At 52.6% G+C, this 26,168-nt stretch overlaps 1 protein-coding gene across 2 annotated transcripts in view; it reads left to right on the forward strand.

Moving 5' to 3' along the window:
* The first annotated feature begins 9,960 nt into the window (after window positions 1-9,960).
* The window catches only part of ZBTB16 (zinc finger and BTB domain containing 16), an 88,167-nt gene continuing 71,959 nt past the window's right edge, over window positions 9,961-26,168 (forward strand). Inside the window, exons 1-2 of one of the 2 annotated variants that reach the window (XM_082778180.1) lie at window positions 9,961-10,101; window positions 10,768-12,084. In XM_082778180.1, coding sequence (XP_082634306.1) covers window positions 10,838-12,084 — 1,247 coding nt within the window. In that variant the 5' untranslated portion in view covers window positions 9,961-10,101; window positions 10,768-10,837. Of the gene's footprint in view, window positions 10,102-10,763; window positions 12,085-26,168 lie in introns of both variants that reach the window. The other variant, XM_082778181.1, reaches the window with a different exon arrangement.

A 26,168-nucleotide genomic window follows, 5' to 3' on the forward strand; every position in this document is an offset into this window, starting at 1 on the left:
CATCCAAATTAAGTGGTTTTTAAATCTGAGTCTTCCATTCACCTCCATGAGATACAGGAACCTTTGTAATGCAGCGACTCCATCTTCTGCAGCCCGTGTCTCAATAATACCTGTCTCTGCACAGCAGAGGATCAGGACTCCACTGTGTAGCGTTAACTGATGAGCTGGATGGGGAGAGAGGGTGAAACTTCCTTTTCTGTATCCAATTTCCAAAGCTTTGAGCTATTCCTTTGCCTCTGACATCTGATCCGCATCCAGGGTTAAGCTCTCTGCACCCTGAGTCTCTGTCAGCTGGCCATTTGAGAATTCCCTTTATATCACCCTCAGTGCCCCTTTTCAGAGGCTGCACACCCTACTGCTACTGAGCACCTCTTGTCCCCACCGTACTGGTGCCTTACAGCCAAGCTCTGGCCAGCCCCTGCTGGCTTTAGCTTGGGTTAACCACACCAGTAACCGCAGCAGCCTGGGAGCAGAGAGCCTCAGAGCATGCTCTGCACGCTCTGCTCGTGATCCACATGCAATTTGGAAACATTCATCATGAGTAAGGTTCTTACTGGGGTGGAAAAAATGTGCTTGGCCAGTTTGCTAAGGGTGCAAGTCCTGCAGACCTCGTGGGAGGCTTAGTAGGGTGGTAATATTGCCTTCTGAAGGCAGGGAAAACTGAAGGGGGAAAAAAACTAGTGATGTTAGTGCTGAGAAATGCTTTCAGGCACAGATTTACTCATGGTGAGCTATCTGCTTTTAGGCGTTTCAAATTTCTTTATTCCATTTCACCTATCTTTGAAGTGATTACTATTTTCATGAAAGTTGGGATTATTCTTTCCTGCCTGAAATACCTTAAAGGAGATGTTTCAATGTGTCCCTTTAAAGGTCCCTGGGGCTGGAGCCCAGCAAGGGGCCACCCCACCTTCCCGTGTCCCAGCTGGTACCTGGGGAAATCAGGAGGTGTTCCCTGCCTGCCCAGTCAATCCCTCTGCACAGCAAGGACCCAGCAGTGATGCAGCACTTATTTCTTTAGTGAGACTGGCAATACAAACCCTGACAATGAACTTTCTTCGGTTGGAAGACAAAAGGATATTCTGGTCAATTTGTGGTGGAGTCGGTGTCTTCCATATTACGCAGGAAGTATCTGATGCACCAGAAGTGGTGGTGGAGAGGCTTTGCTGGTAAGAAGCAGCAGGCTGGACTTTAAGAGATCCTTTGCCCCTTTAGGGGAGTCTGGGGTGCTCACAGCCCTGGTGACAGCAGCATCAGCTGCCTGGGTCGCATGCCTTTCTATCCTGACCTATCTGCATCCTTTGCTGCTTGCAGAAAAGCTTTTGAACCTCTGGCCCCAGAAGATAGCTCTTATCCAGGAGGAGCTTTGCAACACTGTTTACTTTCATTCTTCGGAGGCTGATCAAGCTGTTCCAGCAGGGAATGTGTTTCGGTGGAGCATGAGCCATGCCAGCCTTCCTCCCGCGTGAATGCTGCAATGTCCAAGGGCGCTGCAGCACCTTCAGCCTGGCTCCAAAGCACGCGGCTCGACGCTTGGCTGCGGGACAAGTGCGTTGTGACTGACTGGGAACGTGCATGCTTCTCCTAGCCTTCACAGGGGATCCATAAATATCTCTTAAAAAGGGTCATTTGCAAACTGTCTTGATATACTAATGTTATCTGAGGCTTTGGTCACTTAGGAATTTCTGACTAGATAAGATACCAAGGGTTTATTGCATCTCCTGGCAATTATTAAGAAAATAAAATCAGTTAATATCTAACCTTGAACCTAGACTGTAACATGTGGCTTCAGACTCTATTCTGCCTTGCTTATAAGACCTGGAGTTGTATAGTTTATGGAGGGGTATTAGGAGCGACTGAATAAATGAACAGGAATTTCATTTGAGATTAAAATACCTTCATTATGCAGCTAGAATGTCTTAGAAACATTTCAGAAGCGTTTTGGAAACAAGATCTGTGTGTTTGTGTGTGATTCAGCCACTCGATTTCTCCTGATACAAGAAAGAAAACAAGGAGGAGCCCCTTTGACAGAAGTTTCCCCAGCTGTGTAGGCATTTTGTGTGAATCCTTAGCGCACAGATATGGTAAGAAAAGGAAGGGGGGAAGAAAGGCTCCCACAAGTGTGGGCTTTTGTTTGCACTGTCAAAAACGGTAATGCATTCTCTGTGCACACGCTGGCGTGCGCACACAGGCACATATCTCTTTGGAAAGGGGAACAGATGACTCATGCAGCTGGAAATGGGATATGGAGCTCTGCCCTTGCTAGAGAGGAAAGATGAAATTAGGGGTAAAGGTGTTCACTCAGAGACTGGGAGTTGATAATTGGCTTGTTCCCTACAGCATGAAACCGAGCAAATAACCTTAAAGTATCCCAATGTCATGCACTCACTGCTTTCCATAGGATGGCCAATGCTATTTATATTTCTGTGAGTTTAGAAAGTGGGATCTAAACTCCTAAGCTGGAGGCTCTTGAAAATTGCACTGTTTAAATGCAGTGAGTGGTTTAAGTAATGTTAATAGTATGTTAATCTTGTGCTCAGGAAAGTGTGCAATAGATATGTAACCAGCCTGCAACCCTTGTTAGTAGCTAAGCCTGCTCACAATCCTTACGGAGAATGAGCGTCCCCTTAAGGGGCTGGGGGCTCCTGTCCGAAGGGGTGATTCTATGCCAGCACTGACAACATCTTTCTGCAGAGGAACTACTCTTCCCTGGTACTGAATTAATTCTGAGAAGGAACAAAAGTCACAGTGAGGTTGGGGAGATGGAGGAAAAGTTGGAAACGCATTTTGTTAGACCATCAAATATTTCTGAGGCCAGAGCAAGCCAACCCAGAAGTGCTTTGGTGAGGCTCTAGTGTCGATTCTGCCATATTTAAGTGTTTTTTTTCCAGGATGAACTTTACCAAGCAGGCGTACGGTCTCCTCAGCACCATACAGTTAGGGCTGACATTTAAGGCCCTGGCACATCTTCCTTCTTGTCCCATGCAAGATGTCAAATATTTTAGGTTAAGAGAAGGGGAGAAGAGGAAAAATAATTACACAGTAAATTAAACAAAGACGCCACCCTCCCACCCCCCACTTATTAAGACTTCAAAAGTTGCTGCTTCTGGCCTGAGCTATCTCGAATACATAGAAAGGGTAATGCTAAAAATAGGTACTGTACAAATGATTAGGTCATAGCCTGCTAGAGGGAGACATTTTATTTAATTACTAACTAGGCTGTGCGTTGATGGGGGGAATACATAAACACAACAGTTCAAAGCCCGGCTGCCTGTTTTGCAGCGCTATAAAGTTTGTGCTCCTTAGCTGAGTCACTGTGGATAAATTCCCTTTTGTGTCAGGGATTTAGTGGAGGAATGTGGGAAGGCTGGCCTGGACTGCCACCGTCCTGAGTCACAACTCACAATGATCCTCACAGTATTTGCAGGCTTAGGGCCATAAGCCACTAATTAGCCCTATTGTCTTACAGGCTTCACAGTATATATAACCTGGACAAAGGGGGAGGAATAGAGGGACGCAATGGAAATCTGCGAGCTGAGGAAACGCTTGTGTAAATGCAAAAGCCTACAAGGGGCAAATGGCAGCTGCTTTTCCTTTCGCTGGTATTTTGTATCTCAAAAGCCATCCCGCAAAAATCCAGACGGGAACCTAACCCGCTCCCTTGCTCTAACGGCATCGATCCTGTCCCTCCCAGCACCCCTCAGCAGCACAAGCATGGTGATAGGAGCCGCGGTGTTTGGATGACTTCAGTTCTGACTCAGAAAGGTGTTTACGAACAGAAATGTCACAGCGAGCCTGAGCCATAAGGGTTTTACTATCCCCTGCTTGTTGCTCACTGTGATGCTCCTTAAAGGAGCCCAGCTTGAAAGAAGAGAAGGAAATGAGCACTGGTCAGGCTGGGAGCCCCAGTAACTCCTGGAGCCTCTGGTCACGCACAAATGCTTGTGTGCAACAGCCCCGTTCAGTCCTGCAGAGCTGCTTGGGTGTGTAAAGTTACACACTGGGGAACTGTGGCCATGAGGTAGGTGATGCAGTTATCCTTATATTTGCCGCTGTGCATTTTTCACATACTAAAGTGTTAGCCTAGTTATATCGCTCATGGAGCTCAGTAGCGGCCAGTTTAAGGACAAAGGCAGGAGAAGGATGGAGTAGGGTTTCTGTGCCGTAGCTGTGTGCTGGCCCCATGACAGCTCACGCTCCTCTCTTTAGCTCAGTCTGAGTTACCAGACCTTAGATATTCCCTTTTCCTTCAACAATAGGAGAGCTCCTACAAATCTGTTAGGTTTGGTTACAGTTGTGCTCCCGCACCAATTTATTTTGACGTTGATCGTAACGCAGATAACTCCCCCAAAGCGCGAAGCCCTTCCGCCTGCAGCAGCCGGCAGGGCTGCGTCCCCTCGCACCATGCCAGAGCCCCCAAACCAGCTGCATCCTCTCAGTGACTCTCAGGTTCCCTTTGTGCTGCGAGCGGTGGCACAATAAAGGGACTGTTCACGATTCCTCCACTCCCCCATGCAGCCACAATGCACTCGGGTCCGATATCTGAACAGCTCAGATGGATACTTGTGCTAATCAATGGATTTCACAGGAAGCTTAACGTGCCGTGGCTGCACGCTGAGCAGCCTTCCAGGGGCCCTCGGCAGTTTTCTTCCCTCCTCCTCACAAACAGCTTTGTGTATTTTTTTTAAAATAGTCTAACACATTTAATCATCTTTTCATAAGCTGTCAGCTTGTCTCATATGCAAAAGTAGAGCAGCGCACTATACCCCATCTCAGAGCAAAGCTAATGTGCCTGACAAAATTCTTGCAGCACTCCAGCAGACACCGGTCTCGTGTGTGTACACAAGAGCTTGGATGCTGTAAGCTTCCCTCAAAGTCTGGAGTAATACCAAAATCAGTTTTTAAGTGACAGCAAAAGTCATGGATTTTATTTACATTAAAACAGCTCCTATTTTGCAAATTCCACACACACACACACGCCACCCTGTCCCCAAAATGCTGAGCAATGCTTAAAATCCTTGCTCCAATGTTAACTCAGCTCCACAACTGTGAGACTGGAAAACCCTCCAAACACACCAAAAGATAAGGGAAACAAAACTATCCAGAGGAAAATAGACTGGTTCCAGGTTAGGAAAGCCACTGTCTCCTCACCCTGCATGTGACTCAGGCGTGCATGGGCCAGTTCTCCAAGGACACGGGAGAGGTGAGGCAGAGTGGGGGCACCCAAAGCTGAGCAGAGCGGCACAAGTTCAGCTAAGTTGTGTTAAAGGGCGTTAGGGCCCAGCAGGGTGGAGAAGTAGGGGCCATTTCACTGCATCTATCTCTGGGGTGTAAAGCTGGAGATAACAAGTCTGTGTGGCATCGCTAGGGGAGTGCGCGTGACTGCAAAGGGTGTTTATGTGGGGTTAGAGGCAAAGCAGCTGGCTGAAGGTGGGTTTTGGGGGGTGACGGAGTGGAGCCAGTTGAAGGGGAGTCCTTCTGCCTCTGCGTTTTTGAGAGCTGAACATCCTGAGCAAGGATTTTCCCTTTTTATTGTAATTTTGGAGACTTCTAACAGAAGATTCTTGTGTCACAGGACGGTTGCTTTCTCTTCTCCATCTCCACGTGCCTTGCTGAGTCCTGGAGGAGCAGCCTGAAGCTTTTCTTGCCCCTATCCCTTGAAATACCTTCAGGCCATTGATTTGCCCTGTCTTTGGTTTGTTTTTCTTTCTATATGCCTGCCAACCCTCACTAAGCTATTCTTGTCGGTAAAGTGAATGTTTGTGTCTCTCCATCCAAAATAAACGATTGGTTTGAGACTAAAAGTTGCTCTGACATGGCTCCTAGGTTTCCTGGGGAGGATATAGCTATTCTGCATGGTCCATTCATGTGAGGACCTTCCACAGAAATCATGGAAGTCTCATGAGTTTAATGCTAGAGGTTAATAATAATCACAATAGGCAGCACATCATTGCCTCCGTATCTGGTTGAGAGATTTACAACTTAAACTCATGGCAGAGGAAGAAATTGCCTCAATCACTTGGAGTAATGGCACATGGAGAGCCACTTGGGCGTGACTGCTATTTAACACAAGAACCCAGCTTGGCTTCATTTAACGTGCTGGTTCCTTTCTAATAAACATGTTACACTACAAGGTGAGGATTAAGTTTAGAAAAGTAAATAAATTGGAAACTGATGGGGAGAGATGGGAGTGAAATGCAGGGGGGGAGTGACGGGTGATTAATTCCCATGCTGGGGGGCTGGAAGCAACCCCAAAGGCCAAGGCTGGGGCTTTCTGAGCTGTGTTTCAGGGGGTGGGAGGAGGCTGCAGGTGCTGCTCTGCCTTGTTCCTGTCCTGCACAGCTGCTGGGGCAGCTCCTGCTCGTGGTGCCGCTGGTTGCTGGGCTTACAGCTTGCCTGGAGGCTGTGGCTCTGCCCCAGCAGCCTGGGAGAGGGCTTTCCTTCTGTCCTCCAGGGCTTGGGACGCTCAGGCAAGTGGTAACTTCTGCTTCTCCTGTTTGACTTGTGAATGCATCCAAATTGGTGCTGTCCTTTTCTGGATTCAGCCACTTGATATGGGGGGGTGGGGGTGGGGGTGGGGGCACAAGTGTTTTGGTGAAGATCATATAGTGAGGATTTCATGGTGTTTTTGTTTGTTTGTGTTTGTAGTATTTCTTCTAGGCAGTGTGTGGGGGCCATTGCTGTGAGAAAATCTGGTGCTGTTTAAGGTCATGGAGAAGGCTTTGGGGCTTTTTCTGGGTTTATGCATTTTATGATGGCTCTGTCTCCTTGCTAGCAAGGGCTTTACCTGCTCTTTGAGCACAGGTGTGTAGAGAACTGTAAGAGTGTGGAAGGAAACAGCATAAATCCCCCTAATGTGGGAGCTTTCAGAGGGAACAAGCTGTTTCTGCTGGGATTCTCAAAGATGCTCTGAGTCACTGCATTGCAAAAAGCTTGTGGAACAAATAAAAGTGTGTTGTACTTGCCCTGTAAGGTGCAGGTAGTTGCTTTGTGTGCACATACACAGGTGTGTGTGGAAGGGCAGTAGAAAAGTACAACCCTGGCTGCAAAGCATTTGGACAATACGTGAGGAGGTGATGGAGCAGGGCATGAGTCTGCCATTGCAATATGAACAGATCATAGCACACGGGCTGAAGCTGTTACTGGAGCTGGACAATTTGCACAAGTATGAGTTCAGCTGCCTGGCTCATCTCATCACTGAAACAGCCCAGGCAAACAGAGCAAGTCACATTTCAGTAGCGTCCTGTGTGCCAACAGACTTAGCATGCCTTGACTGAAGTGGTAGGAAGAGAGACCTGCACTGCGGTTTGGGGAGGACTCGGGGTTTTCAGCATTTATTTTCATTCAGTCGGTTCTGCAACAGAAGTGGGTGAGGAAAGAAATCCCCGAGTGAAGGGGGTTGATTTGGTTTTGGCTGACAAATGTGATTTGTAGAAAGATGTTCTGGTGAGAGTTGTCTAACTAGCTCTTGTGTGATGCTTTGCCTTTCATCTCTAAAAGAAAACAGCCTTCAAATTCAGAGCATCCACTTTCCAGGAAGGTCTCCAAAGACACCAGCATAATGCCTGTAACACCACAATGGGTTTAAAAGAGAGCTTTTCCCAGGCATCAGGGATGAAGCTGCGAGGGGATGGTAAACTCAGTCCCACAGGGGCCAAGCTTCTGCTTAGCTCCTGGTTTCAGGTTCATGTTTGGAAAATACAAGCATTTTGGAAAGAGGCTCATCTCTCTTGCAGTGCTTGTGTAGTGCCCAGATGTGTGCTATTGCAGTGCAGGTGGCAAAAAAAGAATACATACGGCTGCTGGGAAGTTGGTTGGGTTATTCACTGTGGCTTGAACTGCAGGCTCCTCCAAGATGGGAGGGCATCTGTGTTTCTGTTATTTGAGCCTATGGTCCAACAGAGGGCTGGGGTCTCCCTCTGGTCTCTGGGAGCCACCACAGCAAACGCTGCAGCACGGTGTGAAGCCTTAGAGGGACTGAGGTGTGCCACTACCTACGGTGCACCTCCGTGGTGGTGAAGTGCAGGATTTCCACTCTGAGGGTCGGCGGTCCAGCACTTCTTGATAAAAGGAGCTGTAGGAAACCAGTCTCTTAAACAACTCAGTAGTTTTTACTATATATATTAAAAGAGCAACAAAAAGTGCAATGCACCAGTTCACTGGAAGGACTGGGGGGTTAATTTTCAGGATGCTGCCTGGGAATTTAGCCGTGGGATTTCCATTATTGCTAATGGGACTCATGCAGCTTAATTTCATGCAAGCTACACTAAAAACATACCCCTAACTGTCTGCAAAATTTCAGTCCTGAAATCAAGCCTTTTAAAAGTTAGAGGAGGGTAAACAAACACCTGAAACCACATCATCTTGCTATTTCCCCCCCCCTCTTTCAGTCATTTTGATTTAAAAGTGGAGGGGGGGAATGTGGGTAGTCTCAAGCAATTAAAAAAGAAAAAGCATATTGTACTCATGCTGGCTGCCTGCACTCCCAATTTTAGCTTTCTGCCGATTAAAAGGGCAGAGTTATAGCCCCCCAAAAGTCGGGGTAGCTGATGCCTTATCCTTTAGCACTGCGAATGTTGCATCATAATATGTATCTAATAACCCGAGCACCATCTCCTTTCATTGTAAGGCCTCTGTTATTAGGCTGTTCTTGTTAAATGACTGCTATCATCTGGTCCCAAAGTACATTAAATCCCATTATAATTATAAACACACTTCCCTGTAACGTTCTCCTTAGATTACATTTGCGCTGCTTTACCCCAAGGGTATCTTTGTGCTAATACCGTCCTTATTTGTTATTTTAGCTGACAACACCGTGCCCCGCGCTCCCTGCGCCGTGCCGCCCGCCGAGGGTCTCCCTCCTCTGCCGGGGGGGAGCGGGGGCTTCGGGAGCGGGCCGGGCCGGGGGGTCCCCGCCGGGAGCTGCCGTCGGTGCGGGGCGCTTCGCGGCCGCGCTCTGCCGGAGCCCTGTGCCCCGCCGCTGTTCCGGGGCTGCTGCCGTTTCTCGGCCCCGTTCCCTTTCTCTCCCCGTCCCTTTTCTTTCCCTGCCGAGGAAAATCGCTGCCCAGCTCGCGGTGCCGCGCCTCGGGCACGGGGAGCGGCCGCTCGGGGCGGGCGGCGGCGGGGTCGGACCGAGCCCCGAGTCCCCCGGCCCGGTGTGCACGCAGCCGAGAGCTGGCGCCGAGCCCCCGGCTCGTCTTTTTGTTGCCGTCCCCACCTCTTCGATTCAGCCCAGGCATTAATCTCCTTTAGCGCTCGCTGCCGAGGGGCCGGGCTTGCACAGCGCGCAGTTTATTAACGGAGGAGATTTCGGGCGCGGCGGGCGCGGGGCCGTTTCCTCGGGCGTGCTTTTGTTCCGAGCGCTTTGCCCCGAGGCGGGGATTCCCCGGCGGCCGGGCGCGGGTGGGTGCGGGTCCCGGCCGGGGGGGGAGGCGGCCCCGCGGGGCCGTCGGGGGGCGGGCAGCCCCCGCCCGCAGCGCAGCGCTGCGAGCTCGCCAGCTCCGGGAGCGGCTGCGCCAGGGGCCGGGCTGGGCTCGGCGGGGCGGCCGGCCGGTGCCCCCCCCCCGTCTCCGCCGCAGCGTGCCGGGGCAGCCCCCGGGGGTCGGCGCTGCTCGCCGCCGCCGGCTCCGGTTCATTGGCTCCCCGCGGCCGCCGGCTCCTCCATGTTTGTTGTTGGCAGGGCCGGCGGAGCCAAGCGCTGTCCAGCAGCCGCGGCCCCGCGCCGGTCTCGCCCGAGCCCCCCGGGTCGCCGCCGGCCACCGGGGCGCCCCCGTTGCAAGGCGGCCCCCGCGGGCGGAGCGGCCCCGCGGCGGGGCCGGGCCCCGGCGGCCCCGAGGGAGCGGGCGGCGGCGCCCGCGGAGCGGCGAGCGGGGCCGCGGAGGATGCGCGGGGCCCCCGTCGGGGCGGGCCGGGGCGGGGCCGGGGGGGCGGCGGCGCCAGCAGTCAAGATGGTGCGGGCGGCGGCGTCGGGGGTGGGGGCGGCCTGACGTGGGCGCGGGGCGGCCCGTGGGCCGGCGCCGCGGTGATTTGCTGCGCGGCGCGGCGAGCGGCGGCGGCGGCGATGAGAGCGGGCAGTGCGAACTGCCGGAGCAGCCGCCGGCCGCCGTGAGTGCGGGCAGCGGGCGGGCGGGCGCGGGGCTCCGCCGGCCTCTTCCTCCCTCTCCTCCTCCTCCTCCTCCTCTTTTCCACCTCCTCACCCCCGCCCCGCGCTCCCCGCCGCGGCGGCTCCTCCGGCGCTCGCCGCTCCCCGCCGCGCTCCGGTGCCGGGGGTCGGTGCCGGTGCCGTGCCCGTGGCGGCCGCCGAGGACCCGCGGCGCGGCGCTGCGCGGCGGCTGCTGCCGTGCACCTGATGAATATTTGATGCCCTGCGGAGCTGCGCAGCCGAAACTCGCGGCACCGGAGCCCCCCGGGCGGGACGGGGCGGCCGGCGCTGCCCGCTGTGCCGAGCCGAGCCGGGCTGAGCCGTGCCGAGCCGTGCGCCTCGGCGGCTGCTGCCGGCGGCTCCGCGCACCGGCGATGCGCACCCGAGGCTGTCGCCTTCCTCCCCGGGCAGCAGCGGCGGGGTTGCGGCTCCTCGGCATCCCGGGGCGGCCCCGTCCGTGCCGCCGGCCCCGAGCGGAGCGCACAAACTTTTCGGTGCATCGTGACTCGCCGCCGAGCTCCGGCTAACCTCCCTCTCCTTCTCTCCTCCCCCGTCCCTCCTCTTTTTTTTTTTTTTTTTTTTTTTTTTCTCTCCTCTCCCCCCCCTCTGTCTTTTGTTTTCGCAGATAGTCGGCACACAAAGCTGGTCCCAGATTTGAGCGACGACAAGGCACCCTGATGAGTGGACCTCGGGATCGCTATGGATTTGACTAAGATGGGCATGATACAGCTCCAGAACCCCTGCCACCCCACGGGGCTGCTGCACAAAGCCAACCAGATGCGCCTGGCGGGGACGCTGTGCGACGTGGTCATTATGGTGGACAGCCAGGAGTTCCATGCTCACAGGACAGTGTTGGCTTGCACTAGTAAAATGTTTGAGATCCTCTTCCACCGCAACAGTCAGCATTACACCCTGGACTTCCTTTCACCAAAGACTTTCCAGCAGATACTGGAGTATGCTTACACTGCCACCCTCCAGGCAAAGGTTGAAGACTTGGATGACCTGCTCTATGCAGCTGAGATTCTAGAAATAGAGTATCTAGAAGAGCAGTGCCTGAAGATCTTGGAGACCATCCAGGCATCCGACGAAAACGATGCCGAAGTCACCATGACGGATGGAGGTGCCGAGGAAGAGGAGGACAGGAAATCGAGGTACATCAAGGGTCTGTTCATCTCCAAGCATTCCAGCGAGGAGAGCGGCTACGCCAGCGTGGCCGGTCAGAGCGTGCCAGGAACCATGGTGGAGCAAAGCCCGTCCGTCTCCACTTCCTTCAGCCTCTCTGCCATGAGCCCCACCAAGGCGGCGGTGGACAGCCTGATGACCATCGGGCAGTCGCTGCTGCAAGGCGCCTTGCAGCAGAACGCCCCCGAGGACTCGCACGCCACCAGCGGCCGCCACCCTGGCCTTGCTGAAGTCAAAACTGAAGTGATGCAGGTGGAAGATGCCTCCAGCCATGAGAGCCCCCAGACGGCAGAGTCCAGCACTTCCAGTGGGGAGAAGTCTGATGACAAGAGCAAGGAGGGCCCTGGCACCCCGACCCGCAGCAGTGTTATCACGAGTGCCCGTGAACTGCACTATGTCCGCGATGAGAGCACAGAGCAGCCTCCCGAGGCTGGCCAGGGGCTGCCACTGGGGCCGGAGCAGTCCACGGCCACGAGCGAAAAACCCCTGGGTGTCTACTCCGTGCTACCAAACCACAAAACTGACTCTATGCTCGGCATGCCACCCTCCATGCCATCCGCCCTTCACATGCAGCCAGCCCTTGCCGTGTCCATGGACTTCAGCGCTTACGGAGGGCTCCTGCCCCAAGGCTTTATTCAGAGGGAGCTGTTCAGTAAGCTCGGGGAGTTGGCAGCTGGCATGAAAACGGAGAGCAGAGCTGTGGGCGAGCAGTGCAGCGTGTGTGGGGCAGAGCTGCCGGACAACGAGACCGTCGAACAGCACAGGTGAGTCTGTGCAGCATCCAGCACCGCGTGTCCTCGGTTGCTTGTGTCGCTATCGTTGGGGTGTTACACGCCGTTTAAAACCACGTTGTTTCTTACTGTGTTTTATTCTTGAGGCAAATGTAATGGTTGGGCATGATCCTGAGAGTGGATTTTGATTTTTGACTGGGTGTCACGCACCCCGGTGCAAAGGGCTGGTGCAAAGTTCCTGCTGCGTCCCCAAAATGGGATGTGGAGCAGCACGCACGCTACCAGCCCGGTGTGCAGGGTCAGCTGTTGTAACTTTTTCAGGGCTGGCAGCTATACCAGAAGCTTCCTTCCAGCAAGTGCTGCGTGGGGAGCATAGCCCAGAAGAGGCTTGAGGTATGGGTGTTTCTTGCAAGCACAAGCCCCCCTGGTTTCCCTGGCCGGGGTCTGCAGAGCATCTTAGGGTTGCTGCTGTTTGAGTTTAAGGATCTGTGTGCATACAGCTGCCTGCAGACAGCACACCGTGGGCTCAGGCAGCTCCGTCTCACCCTCTGCCGAGAGCCTCCTGTGCAAGTAGCCGGTGCCTCTGTGCAGGGCTTGTTTCTGCAGGGAAGAGAGACCTACTGGGTTCTCATATCCCACTATGACGATGACGTTTGGGATTGCTGGGTTTTGCGGCTTGCTAATCCTGCAGTTTTACACCGTCTTTGTGATGCTGCTCAGCCTCCCAGGTCATGAAATATTTGCACTTTGCCCAAAGTAACATGTAGGTCAGGCTGGGATTGTTGTGTCGCTGGGGTGAGCCCAGAGGACTTGCGGTGCAACAGACCCGTGAGTCCATCCCTGCAGTGAGGGGTTCAGCATTTAACCTTCAGCTGGGGTGGCTGCAGGTCTACTTTTTGGGGGGACCGTGGTGCTTGCATGAATCCCCACACCTCGGGGAGCTGCTGCGGGGCAGTAGCATGTGGGCTGCTGTCAGCACGTGCGTTCAGAGCTCCCGTGCTTACAGCCTCCCGCTTGTGGGACCAGAACTCGCTCTCAGCTTCAGCCAGGGGTAGGGTCACAGTGGCTGTGCACCGAAGCCAGCACTGCACCGTGCCGGCGAAGCCCCTGGCACCGGCCCTGCCTCAGTGGGTGCAGCACGGCGCTGGCTGGAAGCGTGGCTGCAGCCCTGCCTGGGGACGGCGGTGCCGGCTGGTGCGGCAGCCCGGCAGCGAGGCTGGGATAAATGTTGCCAGAGCTCCCGGCAGCGTCCCTGAAGTGCCCGAACTGAGCATCTTCTCAGAATTTTAATGAATCAACAAGTTAATTAGTCCTGATGCGCATAATGTGCTGCTGAGGCCGTGCACGCACAGGGACGGTGTCGGTGCCCGTGGGAGCTGCTGGCAGCATCTGGTCCTGCCCGCGCGCTCGCTGCCTGCAGCGGCCACCCCGCACGCTGTGGGGTGACCCACGGCCAGCGCTGGGCCTCGGGGCAGCAGCCACCGACTCAGCCACTGCCTCTCGGCTGCAGGGTGGCAGCGGCCACGCCACAGCTCTCAGCCCTGCGGAGGTTTGTCAGCTCTCAGCATCACGTCTCGGCGTAGCCGGTGACTCGGAGCCGCTGCGTGTGCTGCCGTGCAGACCCCGCTGACAGCACCCCTCCCAGCTCAGGCGGGTCCCTCCTGCTTTGTGCACCCGTGCAGAAGGTTCCTGCTTTGTTCCCCTGTATTGCGAGTGGCAGAGCTGGGGGTTGTGTTTGCAGGGGGGCAAATCCTGCATGCCCAAAGCTTTTTCCCTGGCCAGAGATGTGGCCGTGCTTGCCGTAGGGTGATGCAGGCAGAACGTCACCGAGGGAGAGCTGCAGTGAACACTCAGTGAGAATTTTAACGTGGCTTTCTGCCATAGTCTCCAGCATCCTCCTTTCTCCCCCCGAGGGCGAGAGTAGCAACTGATGCCCCTGCGTGTGCTGCTGAAACATCTCAGGCTGTGAGAGGGTGGCGGTTTGAGCTTGTGCCGCCGGAGCTGCTCCTGCCGCTGCTCCGTGGTCTCCCCCCGAGGCAGGATTTGGAGATGAGGGAGAGCAGCCCGGCCTGCTGAAGGAAGGAGCGTGCATCTCAAGCCGCCTTCCTGTGTTTGGAGGGTTCATTTTGACAACTGTAGCTACAATTGTAGCTTATTTCTTCATTATTCACGATCTTTATCAAGAACTCCGATATGCCTTGCGCTCTGATGAGGTCTTGGTTTGCTAAAAACATAGCCTTGAAGCCAATTGTTTAAGCCGGTGCCAAACTTCATTTGTGTGTTCTTACTTTCAGGCTGTATGTATGTGCAATCACCTTGTGCTGATAAACTTTTCAGAGCAATCCAAATCCTTTGAGCTGTTTTTAAACTGATTTGTAAGACGGTCCACGTTGAAAGGTATTGGGCAACAGTCAAATGAACTTTAAAAAAAAAAAGAAGCCTAAATCCAAGGCAGTTTGTGTGTAGACAAGGTCTCATGTGGCTTTTTTATAGTGTTTGCTTTCTAATACGTGGTGAAAATTACCATTTCGAGAGGATTTGTGGGATCCTATTGTATTTATGGAGCTGTTAAACAGCATCCACACTCTACCGGGCTCTATAACACTCTGTTGGAGCAGCTCTGCTGGTGGTAGCAGCTGCACCATGCTGCCTCCTCTTCGCTCCTGAACCCGCTGTGGGATAGGGCTGGGTGCAGTGGTGTGGGATGGCCTCCCTTGGCAGCAACCTGTAGAAAATTGCAGGTTTCGACAGCCTGAGCCAGCATCTGCTGCCACCCAGACTGGTGGATCCAGAGCCTGGTGGGGAGAGCTCTGGGGAGATCACCTGCAGCCTGTGCCGAGGCCCTGGTTCTGTGGCTGTCACCTAAAAACCCATCACTTGAGGGGAGGCCAACTGTGGGCTTGCATCAGGGTCAGGACATGCTGGAGGGACCACAGCATCACCCGTGGAGTCACTGCTTTGGTTGACCCGTTCCTGTTGTGCATCTGTTGGGGCAGTTTTGTCCTACCCTGAGCACGGAGGTGCCAGGAGCATCCTCGTTCCCAGCTGTGGCTGCAGCCGGACCTCCCTTGCTTCACTCTGCTCACCCAGGCTGCTGCCCAGGTGTGCTCCCCCAGCACTGCTCCGGGCAGAGCCAAGGCTTTGGCAGCAGGGCGTCCCTGGCTGAAGGAGTGTTTCTGCCTGCCCCCCTCTGTGGTTTTGTGTGCTTAGTTTTGTTCAAGACCCATGCTTTCAAGCCTCTCAAGTGATCTGAGCAAGCGTGGCAAAGGCGGCTGCTCGAGAAGGGCACCTCCAGTGCTGCTGGCACCACGGGGTGCTCGACTTCTCAGTCTGATGGCTTCTGAGTGCCAGCAAGTCCCAGCAGCGAGAGTAAGAGACCAAACCACTCTTTCTGTAAGGAGTGCACTTAATGAGCCAAGAGGATCCCAACATGTACAGTGTCTGTTTACGTTACACAAGTGAGTGAATGCATATGGCGTGTATGTTTGTTTACACACACACATGCCTATATATGTATAAATATATATGTTTGTAGTCTCAGAGCCTTCTGAGTGTTGCTCCCTTCTTCATTAGTATGGGAAACGCGTGTGCAGATCTAAACAGACAGCAGAGCGTGAAGCAGCCTCTCCGCCGAGCTCTTGGGAGTGCCCAGGCTCGGGCACTGGGTTGGGCGCTGGGTGGGCACCCAGGTGAGCACCCACCCACCCGCTGCTCCCTACTCAGAGCAAGGGGGGGCCACGGGTTAGGGCCCCTCCACCTCCTGCTGCAGCACAGGGGCCTCATGGCACGAGCCTCTGCACCCACCGGCCGTGGTCCTCAGGTCCCTGCCGAAGCGCCACGGTTGGGAAGCTGTCAGCCACTTGGCGATCCGTTTTTCTTCTTACCGAGCTTATGATTTTGACTAATTGAGTGTGTATTGAGTCGGTGACTCTTTAATTTTTTTTTTTTATAGAAGATTTCCTTCTAGGTTGAGTAAAGTTCAAACTTAATCTAATGTTAGTATTGATTGTCGCCTCTAATTGCAGACAAAAAAGCTATAGTTCAGTGGCCCTTTTCCGGTTTGTTTGTATGAAGAAAAATCTCGAGTTCTGAAGCGAGGGTTGTGCTGAGCTGCTGCCTGAGTCTGGAGTGATTTTTTCATCATGAAGTTAAATGCATTAAAACTTTAAAAAACGCGTGCTTTGTTTTGTTTTTATTTTTAATGTTGAAAGCTGCCGAGAAAGCTGTAGGTGGAGTTGTGATTCAGTGAAGCCCACGAGTGGCACGGTGCTCCCTTTTTCCTTCGGTGTGTCATCCTTCTCCTCCACCATGGAAGGATTTGAAGGGCAAAGCATCCAAACCCATGGTCCTGTGTGAAGAATCACCTTAGCAGTGCTGTGCTCTGGCAGCTTTTTATGCATCTTTCTGCGACATGGAGATGCCTAGCTGAAAAATGAAAGTGCTCTGTGCGAACATTGTCATGAGACAGGTTGTGACTGGCACCAGATGAAATACTTAGCGTAGCTTTGGCTGGAAGGTTCTTCTTGTTCTTGCCTTCCTTAAATCTGCCTCGGTGGAAGCTTTTGTTAGTGTCTACCTTGGGAAGCCTCTCTTCAGATCTCCCCGTCTGATTTTTGCAAGAGTCAGAAAGTTTTATGGTTGAGCTGTCAACTACCAGGCATGTCCTGTGGTGGAGTATTTTGAGGGTAGGAGTAAGGAGGCTTGCTCTTTCACTTTGGCTGCTGGCTGGTCACATTACCCCAAACTTCAGACCTTTGTCCTTTTTGCCCGCTTCCAAACAGCAGAGGAAAGGCAGCTCTGCCTGTGTGGTGCCAGCAGGAAGCTGAGCTCAGTGCCTTGCAAAGCGGGGTCTGCCACCACCTAGGTCCCCAAAACGCACGAGTCCTTCTGAAAATACGGATGCAAGTCTTGAGCTACTTGATGTTGTGCAGCAAACCAGAACAAACCTCACTGAATACATGGGTTTGAAAGGGCCTGTTGGCTGCTGCGTGTGTGCATACCTGGGGCTGCAGCTCGTGGGCTAGATAAATGCACTCCCCCGTGCCCAGGGGCCTCGGAGCCAGCACTGGTGGCAGCCCCAAACCCTGCTGTGAAGGAAAAACACCACTTGCCACGGGCTGCCTCTGGCATGTGATGGCTGGCAGGTCAATTCCTGTGGCGGGTAGCTTGTTGATCTGTCTGCGTGGAGCTGCAGCATTAGCACCGTAGCAAATCTTAAGTAGCTGCATAGGGAAATAGTACTGCTTTTGGCTCCTTCTCTGCCACCCTCACCTCCATTTGTCTTCGAGTGGATTAGCTGAGCATTGTAATACTAATGCCATTAGGCACATTGGCACTGCTCAACATGTCACAGTGAGAAACAGATGCAGTATACCATTAAAGCAATAAATGTGATAAATCAGATCCCAAGTGCTTTGTGAGATGTTATTAGTGTTAATTTTGGTAGCCTGATACAGTAGTTGTTTTTTATTTTATTTTAAGCATTCAGCAATTTGTGTTGCACCAAGCTCAGCTGCAATAGAAACTTTAAAAAAAAAAAAAAAAAAAAAGGGAATAAATAATAATAATAATAAAAAAACAGCAGCCCCCCAAACTCTGCCCATGATTATTTCCAGAGTTTGAAGACAACTTGGCAGCTCTTGTTTCTTGCTGATGGGCCTTATTAGTGGCACCTGGCATCATAACCGGTTAATGGAAACCAGCGTTCCCCCACTGCGTGGCCGCTGACAAGTAGCTCTGTCAGTGCGGGTCTGCCATGCGAGGAAGCTCTTATTAGCTTTATGGGCAGGGGGACTTGCCCCGCTCAGGAAATGAATGTTGCAGCCAAGGTCCGCGGCGCTGACCCCGAGCGTGTAACCTGTGAGTGCCAGCCGAGACCCCGCGCAGGATGCTTGGGATTTCGGGCTTTCTCTGGTTCTTGTCATAAGGAAAGAGGGAATACATTGTGGTATGTTGCAGCCTTGAACTTTTGATTTATTCGGTGGGGGACTTAACCGTTTCCATACATGGCTCGAAGCATGGAGGTGGAACAGCTCTCTTTGGCTTCAGCATTATTCAGTCAATTATCACGCATCTTTTTGGTGGTGTGGAGATCCCTTTTAAAGCAGAAGTCTGAAATTCCAATCAGAAAAGAACTCGTTTGGTTTTCCCCTTGCCCGGTGATGGTTTTTGCAGCTCTCCTGGCTGCCTGCCCAGGCTCGCAGTGGCGATGATGCCGGGGCACTGCACGGGGAGCCTGGAACCTGCGCAGGGCTGGCGTGTGTGGTGGCTCCTCGGGGAGGTGGGGAGGGAACCCACTTCTCATTTTTTCCTCCTCTTGCTTCGATGGTGAAGGTTTGTGTGCCCTCTTTTTACCTCTGTTTGCCTCATGGCTTCTGTAAGGCAGGGACAGCAGAGGGGTTTCCACATGAGCGATGTGCGTGGGGCTGGGGATGCTGCCTGTCGCCCAACCTGAGCTCAGTGCCGCTTGTCTGGTTGTTATTTTTTTTTCCTGAGAGCGTGCTTTTCACTTAAGATCATCTACGGCAGCTCAATAAGCGTTATGGAGTCCTTTCAGTTCTTGTTATAACTTGCGAAGTGGTATTTGTTAAAATGGCACTTATTGATTTCATAGAGGAATCCTGAGAGAGAATGTGCTGTTTCAGGGGTGACAGGATCAAATCTTTTCTTCCCCTTCATGCGTAGAAATGCTGCAAGGCAGCACAGGCAGTTTGCAGCGGGGTATCTGTGCAGCCTTATCTGCTTCTACACGATATCGGCTGTTTCCTTACCCTGCTGCATATATCTGTTTTTCTTCTGTATAGTAAAATGATCTGCATTTTCCTTTTTGCTCATAATTAGCAAGAATTTTCTTCTACTTCTTTTTTTTTCCCCCCTTGACAGCTTCAAGAGAGACTTTAAATGAGTAATTACTAAATATTTCCCGGCAGCCAAACACGGGGCCATGGCATCTCCTGTTGCAAAAGTGAAAAATATTTCTGTTTGCAGTTAATTTTAGTGGCAGGCAGATCATGTTAACTGGGTGTAATTGCTTCCAGATATGGCAGAGGGTTTTGTGTGTTAGGATGAAGGGTCTGGTAAGTGCTCACTTCCTGTGTAAATTAGCCTATTCCATTCATTCTTTCTTTCTGGGCAGCCCTGGATTGTGTCATTCTTCTTGCAATTTTTTTCTCTGGCCTGGTGTTAGGCAGCTAAGTGCTTTATAGTAGGTTTAATTCTTCGTTTGGCATCAGTCCCGCCTTTACCTTAGCAGGCGAGGCAGTGTCCAGATGCGTGGGCTGGGGTTTGAATGTCTGTCCCCGCTCCTCAGCCTTTTCTCCTGCAACAAAGCCCAGCGCAGCGTCCTGCTGCCTCCTCTGCGGGGCTTCGAGCAGCGCCGTGTCATCTTCCAAATATCCGTCCTGCTGGCCAGAATTACTTTTCGAATTGAGGAAGCGTGGCTGCGGCAGAGGATGCACACAGGCGCCTTAGAGAAATCGCCTTCGAGCAAGATTTTCAAACGTGCATCACGGTCTGTGCAAACCACACGGCCGATAAGCGATAACAGCCCTGCGCGCATGAGTGCTAGCAAAACACTGCCGCTTGCTTTGAGCCAAAAAGCTGCTCTTTTGGGTGCTGCCTCCGCTAGGCATGATCAGGCTGCAAGCGCCGCTGCTGTTGGTTTTTGGTTTTGTTTTGTTTTTTGGTTTTGTATGGCTGACCAGAAAAAGTTAAACATGCGAGAGGTGCAGAGTCCGCAGGCTGGCCTCATTTCATGCAGCGTTACCGGCTGTGGTGTTTTCGTTTGAAGTGCTCGTTTGAAGGCTGAACATCACAGGTCTCGCTGCTCTTTCTGGAGGTTTGTTTTCTCTCCAGCTACAGCAAAGACCAGGAATTGAAAAATATCCTTTGGACAGATAGGCAGCGAAACACAGGGGATGTGAATGTACAAGAAATTAAGACAGAAGGATTTGCGTCACACAAGGAATACAGAAAGCTTTGTGCATCATTTTGACTGAGCGAATGCAAATAAGGCAGGCACAGTCTGAGTGTGGAAGGGTTAGATACCTCGAATTTGGGCTTGTGAGCTCGAGTACTTTCCATTGATTTGTGACACCTATTTCGATTCTGAGGCTTGAGCCTGATTGTAAAGACCTGTTTGGGGCATTCAGAAATGCTGTATATTTATTCACTCCAGATAATCTTTACACTGAAGTATTTATGAAAGGGTTGTTATCATTTTTGAGCACTAGTTTGCATTAGCAACGTTTTGGATAACTTCCGCAGCTTATGTGCAGAGTAACAGATACCTCTACGGGGATAATAAATGCTGCTTGACCACTAGCTTTCTCAGATCAAGATACAATTTCTTTTTCTTTTCTTTGAGAACATCCACCAGCTCTGTCACTCTTCTACCTGAAGAGTGGTGTGAGGGCAGTTTGAATAAAACCGGGGTGCAGAGAAGGGTGGTAGGACTGATCCTGTCAGGCCCAGCCTGTGTGCTCTGGATGGCAGCCAGTGCAGTCTGTATCATTTTCGCTGTAGTGTTCTTAACTGATTTTAAGTAGATTATGGCTGGATACATGTCCCACTGTGCTAGTTTAGTTTTCCATTGACCTTCGTAATCTTGTTGCTGTTTTATTGGCAAGTTGTTTAATAAACAAGCCTGCAATATGCAATTTAGAAAATATTTCTCTATTTAGGCAAAAGTGGCATAATGTGTATTTAGTGCAACTAGAACTGCTTGCAATAAATCCCTGCTAAATCAGTGCTTTGTTACCTGTGTCAGCACGGGAGATGTTGTTTGTCTGTGTATCAGCTCAGCCGATAACCCCATGCTCTGTTCAGCCCTGCACAAGGACCGGGTTGCTTGATGAGCACGGGTTTCACACGCAGATGGGTGTCGGGGGGGGACATGCGGTGGTCAGGCTGGGCAGAGCTGCCCAGGAGGGGCTGGGGGCTCCACGGGGCACCCCGGGGCACCGGCTGCACGTGGGGTGACACCGGGTGGAGCGGTGTGGTAGGAGCAGGGCGCCTCTGCTCCTGCGTGTGACCTACAAAGCAGGCAGAAATTGAAGGAGTGGAAAAACAGAAAGAAACTAAAAAACCCTGAAACCCCAAACACCAGGGCATTACCTGCTTACTCAGAAGGACGGAAGGAGAGCAAGTAAGCGGCTGGAGCCGGTGCCAAGGCAGGCACGCAGGCCCTTGCTGGCCGTGCTGTTGTGCTAGCAGACACAGAGGTGTTCACAGCAAGCAGAAAGCGACCTGCCACCAAAACACCCGTGTGGTTCCCGGCTGCCATGGGGCACCCTGTCCTGGGGGCTTGTCCCTCCTGCTGCAGGGCTGTGGGCCCTGGGAAGGCTAAAAACACGTTTTCCCATTGACTTGGTGAGGACTTGTGTTGATTTGTAATTTCTCCAGGCATTCTAAAATGTACAGTCTCATTTCCTTTGTGTTAATTAGAATATATATATATATATACACACACATAAAAATGCATAACTGCTGCCTATCACTTGACTTCAAGATCTGTGTGTACATACTGTACTGTAACAGCATGTGCGCTCTGTTTGCGTATCCAGTGCTACTGTTGAAATTGTTTTTATGCTCTTGCCACCAAGTCTGGGGACACCGTGCTGGCAGTGGACTCAGCGTGCTTTGCCCTTTGTCACCTTCCCTCATTCTTTTCTCTGTGCATTATTTATAGTAAATCATATTAGAAAGGAGTGTTAAGGAGGAAGTGTGATTCATCCTCCTTGAAACCATTGATGACATAAGTAAAGGCAAAGTGCTTACTACGTGTTTTTTATTATGGTATTTAAGGACAGGTTGTACTAATTTTGTAGTGTACAGAGTAAACCTGTGAACATTATGAATCTAAGAAATTAGATTTAACCACAGCGCATACCACACGTTAAAAAAATTCAACGAAAACCCACACGGACTTCTTGGAAGCGTGCACATGTGAAAGTGCAAGGCTTTCAGGACAGCTACTGGCTTTCCAGATTTTACTCCGTACCGTTGGCTTTCAGTCGGTTGGGCTAAGGCTTCTCATGGGTTTGCTGGGACTTGCTCTGGCGTGGAAGTGGGGAAGGTGATGACCTCGTGAGTCTTGCCTTGCTTTTCAGGGCTGCCCTGGTGTGGGATGAATGCGAAGCTGATGAGCATCAGTCCGGTGTCACTGTTGATACCTGATGCTCTCGCCTATTGCAAGTTACAAAATTTGGGAATGCGGTTTCTGAATTCCCTCCTCTGTTTTCTCATTATAGCATTAATGTGCTTGGGTTTACCAAAGGTCTTGCAAGAGGTGCTCAGGTTGTGCATCTGTTCTGGCAAACGGGGGCAAAACCTGTGCAAAGCCAGCGAGTGGGGTGCCCTCAGCATCCTTGCAGAGAGGAGATGCTTGGTGCAGGGCAGCTCCGTGGCAGGCGCCATGCCAGGGCAGAGGGATAACCCCACACCATGCACGGCCACAGCTGACAGCCTTTGATCTGGTGGCAGATCTCACGATGCGAGCTGCTTGGTGGTGCTCCCCTTCCAGCCTTCAGCATTGCCACATTCTCAGTATTGGCTATCGGTGTCAAAAGACGGCATTCAAAGCAAAGGCACGCCATGAGCCCTCACCTCCAAATGGCTCACAGATCGCCCGTGGAGGCTGTCCGCCTCGCCGAGCCGCACAGCTTGCTGCTGGTGGCACGGAGCAGCTCGTGTTGGTGCTGGGTATCTTATCTCGGGCTGGGCACGGGCTGCGGTCACCGCACACGGCTGTGTGATAAGGCAGCAGGCGTTGTGTGCCACTGCCTGGTGGTCTGCTCGCCGCCGCCCCTCGCGCCCCCGGCACGTCGCGGGCAGCGGTGCAGGTTCTCCGTCCCCCTGGCCCTTTTCTGCGAAAAGCTGAAGCATTCGGAACCCAAACCCTCTTTACCTTTCTATTTGGCTCTCTGCTATTTTTACCAGTAACGCGGTGACTTCCTCTTTTCTTTCTTCCTTCCTCCTTTTCTTAGAATATATCCAAAGTGCCGAGAGGAGGCACAAGACAGCACTTCTGCGAAGGAGAGGGGCCACGTGGCTGCTAGGGGGGCTGGTGGTGCACAAAGCCACGTTGCTGCGTGGCGGTGTGAGCTTCTGGGGTGCTGCCAGGGAGCAGCAGGAGCCAGTGACGAAGGCTTTGCTGCCACCCGTGGTGCCGGGAGCCCGGCCCTGGGCTGTACAGCCAGCAGGAGCCCTGCTTCCCTCCCAAAGGGATCTTTTCCAGGAAAATTTTAACTTGGATCAAAACCTCTCCCGTGGGGAAATAAGCGAAAACTTGCTGTTATTTTTAAGCAGAAACCTCTTCTTGCTTCCTGGGTCCCTGCCTCTTTCTGCTTTCAAGAGCAGGGGGCCGGGATGGGGGGGGAGTTCTCATTTTGACATGCTGTCCCCAGGCATTTTGGTTCATTTGAACTCGGGTGAAGGGTGGTTTCTCGCTGATTGCTGGGGTTTCTGTGCCTTGTGTTTTCTGGGGCGGAGGGAAGGGTGGCTCCTCGGGCAGGGGCAGTGTGGTCACGGCCCGGTGGGAACTGGGGCACCCCTGGCTCCCAACCCAAACCCGCACTGAGTCAGCAAGCGTGGGGCTGCCCCGGCCCTACCCAGCACTGGGGCAGGGGCGCGGGATTTAAGGATGCAGAGGCAGTCACTGGTATTGATTTTTGGCTTATCTGACCCTTTAGCTAGAGGCGGCTCTTCCCTCAGCGTCTAACCAAATGTAACTTAAAGCAACAAAGAAATGTATATCATCCTTCCCTTGCGTTAATTAGGGCTGGCCAATGCATTATTTAGTGGGGTGGGAGTTGCTGTGGGCTGCCCCGTGCATGGGGAGAGAGCTCCAGGGGTGCTGTGCCGTGGTCGGTGCTCTGTGCAAGCAAGGCTGGGGGCAGTGGCCAGCAGCCGTGTCCAGCTCTGGAGCTGGCTCCTGCCCCGACCTCGTGTTTCGAAGGGGGACCTGCCCAGCTGAGCGCTGCATCTCGGTGCAGGATGTGGTTGAGGGGGACCACTGGGAGGACGGGCACTGCCCAGCCCCGCCACGGGCAGCTGCGCAGCATCCTCCACCCGCTGGAGGTGGAAAACAGCTCCCTAATTAGCACCTTTGTTGCTAAGTGAATGGAGCTGCCGTGCGTGGCGAGCTTCCCGATACTGATACGTGTGTCAGAGAGGGGGTCATAAAAAGCGCACACAATGCCTCATTGTGCAGCCGTAGGTATTAATGCACCACAGCCTGTTTGCTCGCCTCGTGACAATGGTCAGGTAACGAGGGCCAAGGACAAGAGGCAAATGCAGTTTGTTTTTCTCTCCTCCCCCCCCCTCCTTCGTTTGCTTGGATGTTTAGTGCTACCCACAAATGCAGTTGGTGGGGACAGATAAGAATCACTGACCTAAAGCAAGTAATGGAGACTTTCTTCCTGCCAAAATTAAAAAACAAAAACACCCACGTCGTATTGTGTTTATAGAGCAGGGCTGTGTCTTGCAGGCGCAGTGTGCTCTGCCGTTGGTCCTGGCTTGCTGAAATTTCTCTCATGTAGGCTATGAGTGGGTTGTTTTTTGTTTGTTTGTTTGTTTTTATATATATATATATATTTTTTTTTTTTTTGCATCTTCAGTGTGCATGGCCCCGTGCATTTCCCACCGTGTGTGAAGTCAGCTGTTAAATGTCTGCTCCGCTGCCAGCACCTGCCCGCAGGGCCCGGCACAGCTCCACGGCACTCAGCTGTGTGGGTCCAGTCCCTGGTGGGTGTGAGAGCAGAGCGAGCAGGCTCCTGTCCTGCACGGTGCCGGGACTGCGGGGAAGGGCCTGGTGCAGTGCCAGGGATGTCGGGCTCTCTTATGGATGGGCCATTGGAGGAGCGTTGTCTTTTTTGGCTGCTTTTCTGTCCATTAGCTCTGCGATAAATTAGGCCGTGGCTGGCATCTCCTCACTCTTTAAATAAATTTGCCTTTGGAAAGTACCTGCTACGTTGTGATGGAGCTGCACTGAAAAGAATCGAACAAAATGCCTGGACAGCGCCAATTCCCCCCCCCCCCAGCCCTCCTCTTGAATACAGATATTTTAAAAGCGGAAAGTGGCATTAGATGGAGGCCTGGCAGGGCAGGTTTTGGTTAAACGTCGCTTCTGGAGCTGAATCTCCTCAAACAGGAGCTGCTGATGGTAAGCCCAGGCTGGCCTCGCGTTCAGCTGCAGCACACGGTGGCCGTGCCGGTGCCCGTGCTGCTGCCGCTCGCCCTGCAGGCAGCCAGCGTTGGGAGCCCTGCGAGTGGATGCTGTGCTTGGCACAGCAGTGACAGAACGAGAGGCCAGGCAGAAACCAGTAGACAAAATGCAGTTGGACCCAGCGAGGTGTCCCCAGAGCTTATGCGGGTCCTGTGTCAGCTGCTGGCTTTTGGGGCAGCACCATCTCGGGGCGGGCAGGTCAGAGCCTGGTGCTGTCGTCTGCCCCTCCAGGGCCACGCGGGGCTTGGGGAATTGCTCTGGGTGGCAGTGGTGATGGTGTGGGGCTGACACAGGGCTTCGTGTTCGTTAAGGTGTCTCCTCTGTTCAAGGGGAATTGCGGTTTGGGGCTGGCTGTGTGTTGTACGTGGTTGCTTTTTTTAAAATGTACGTTGGCTTAGTTCTTGCTTCAGCCACTCCATTTTCCTGGGGTAAGATTTTTTTTCCCTGTTATTAGCTAATGAGCTGATTCTTTTGCCATTTTTAAATAACTGTATTTTTCCTTCCACATGAGAAAGGGGAACTGTCTTTTCTCAATAGCATAGCTCTCATAAGTCATCGAAGGCATGAATTTACCATTATTCCACACAAATATGTGGATTACCACACTTCTTATTTCTTAGGCTTGAATTGCTGAATCATGGAAGCAGAGTGACAGAAAATGTTTGCCTACATGATTTGGGGGAAAAAAAAAAGGCATGTTTCTAGAGCTGCTTGAGCAGCTGCCGTGGCAGTTGGGCTCTTCCTGCCCCTTTCACGGTCAGTGGTGTCCCTGCGAGGTGGTGGCGACGCTGACGGCCACCTCCTTGGGTGGCATCTCCAGCGCTTCAGCCCTGGTTCTGCTGCAGGCCTCAGTGCTTTTATTTTCAGTTGTTTTGTCACCTTTCATGCCCCG

Source organism: Aythya marila (assembly GCF_965140915.1).
Source record: "Aythya marila genome assembly, chromosome: 23".
Lineage (NCBI taxonomy): Eukaryota > Metazoa > Chordata > Aves > Anseriformes > Anatidae > Aythya > Aythya marila.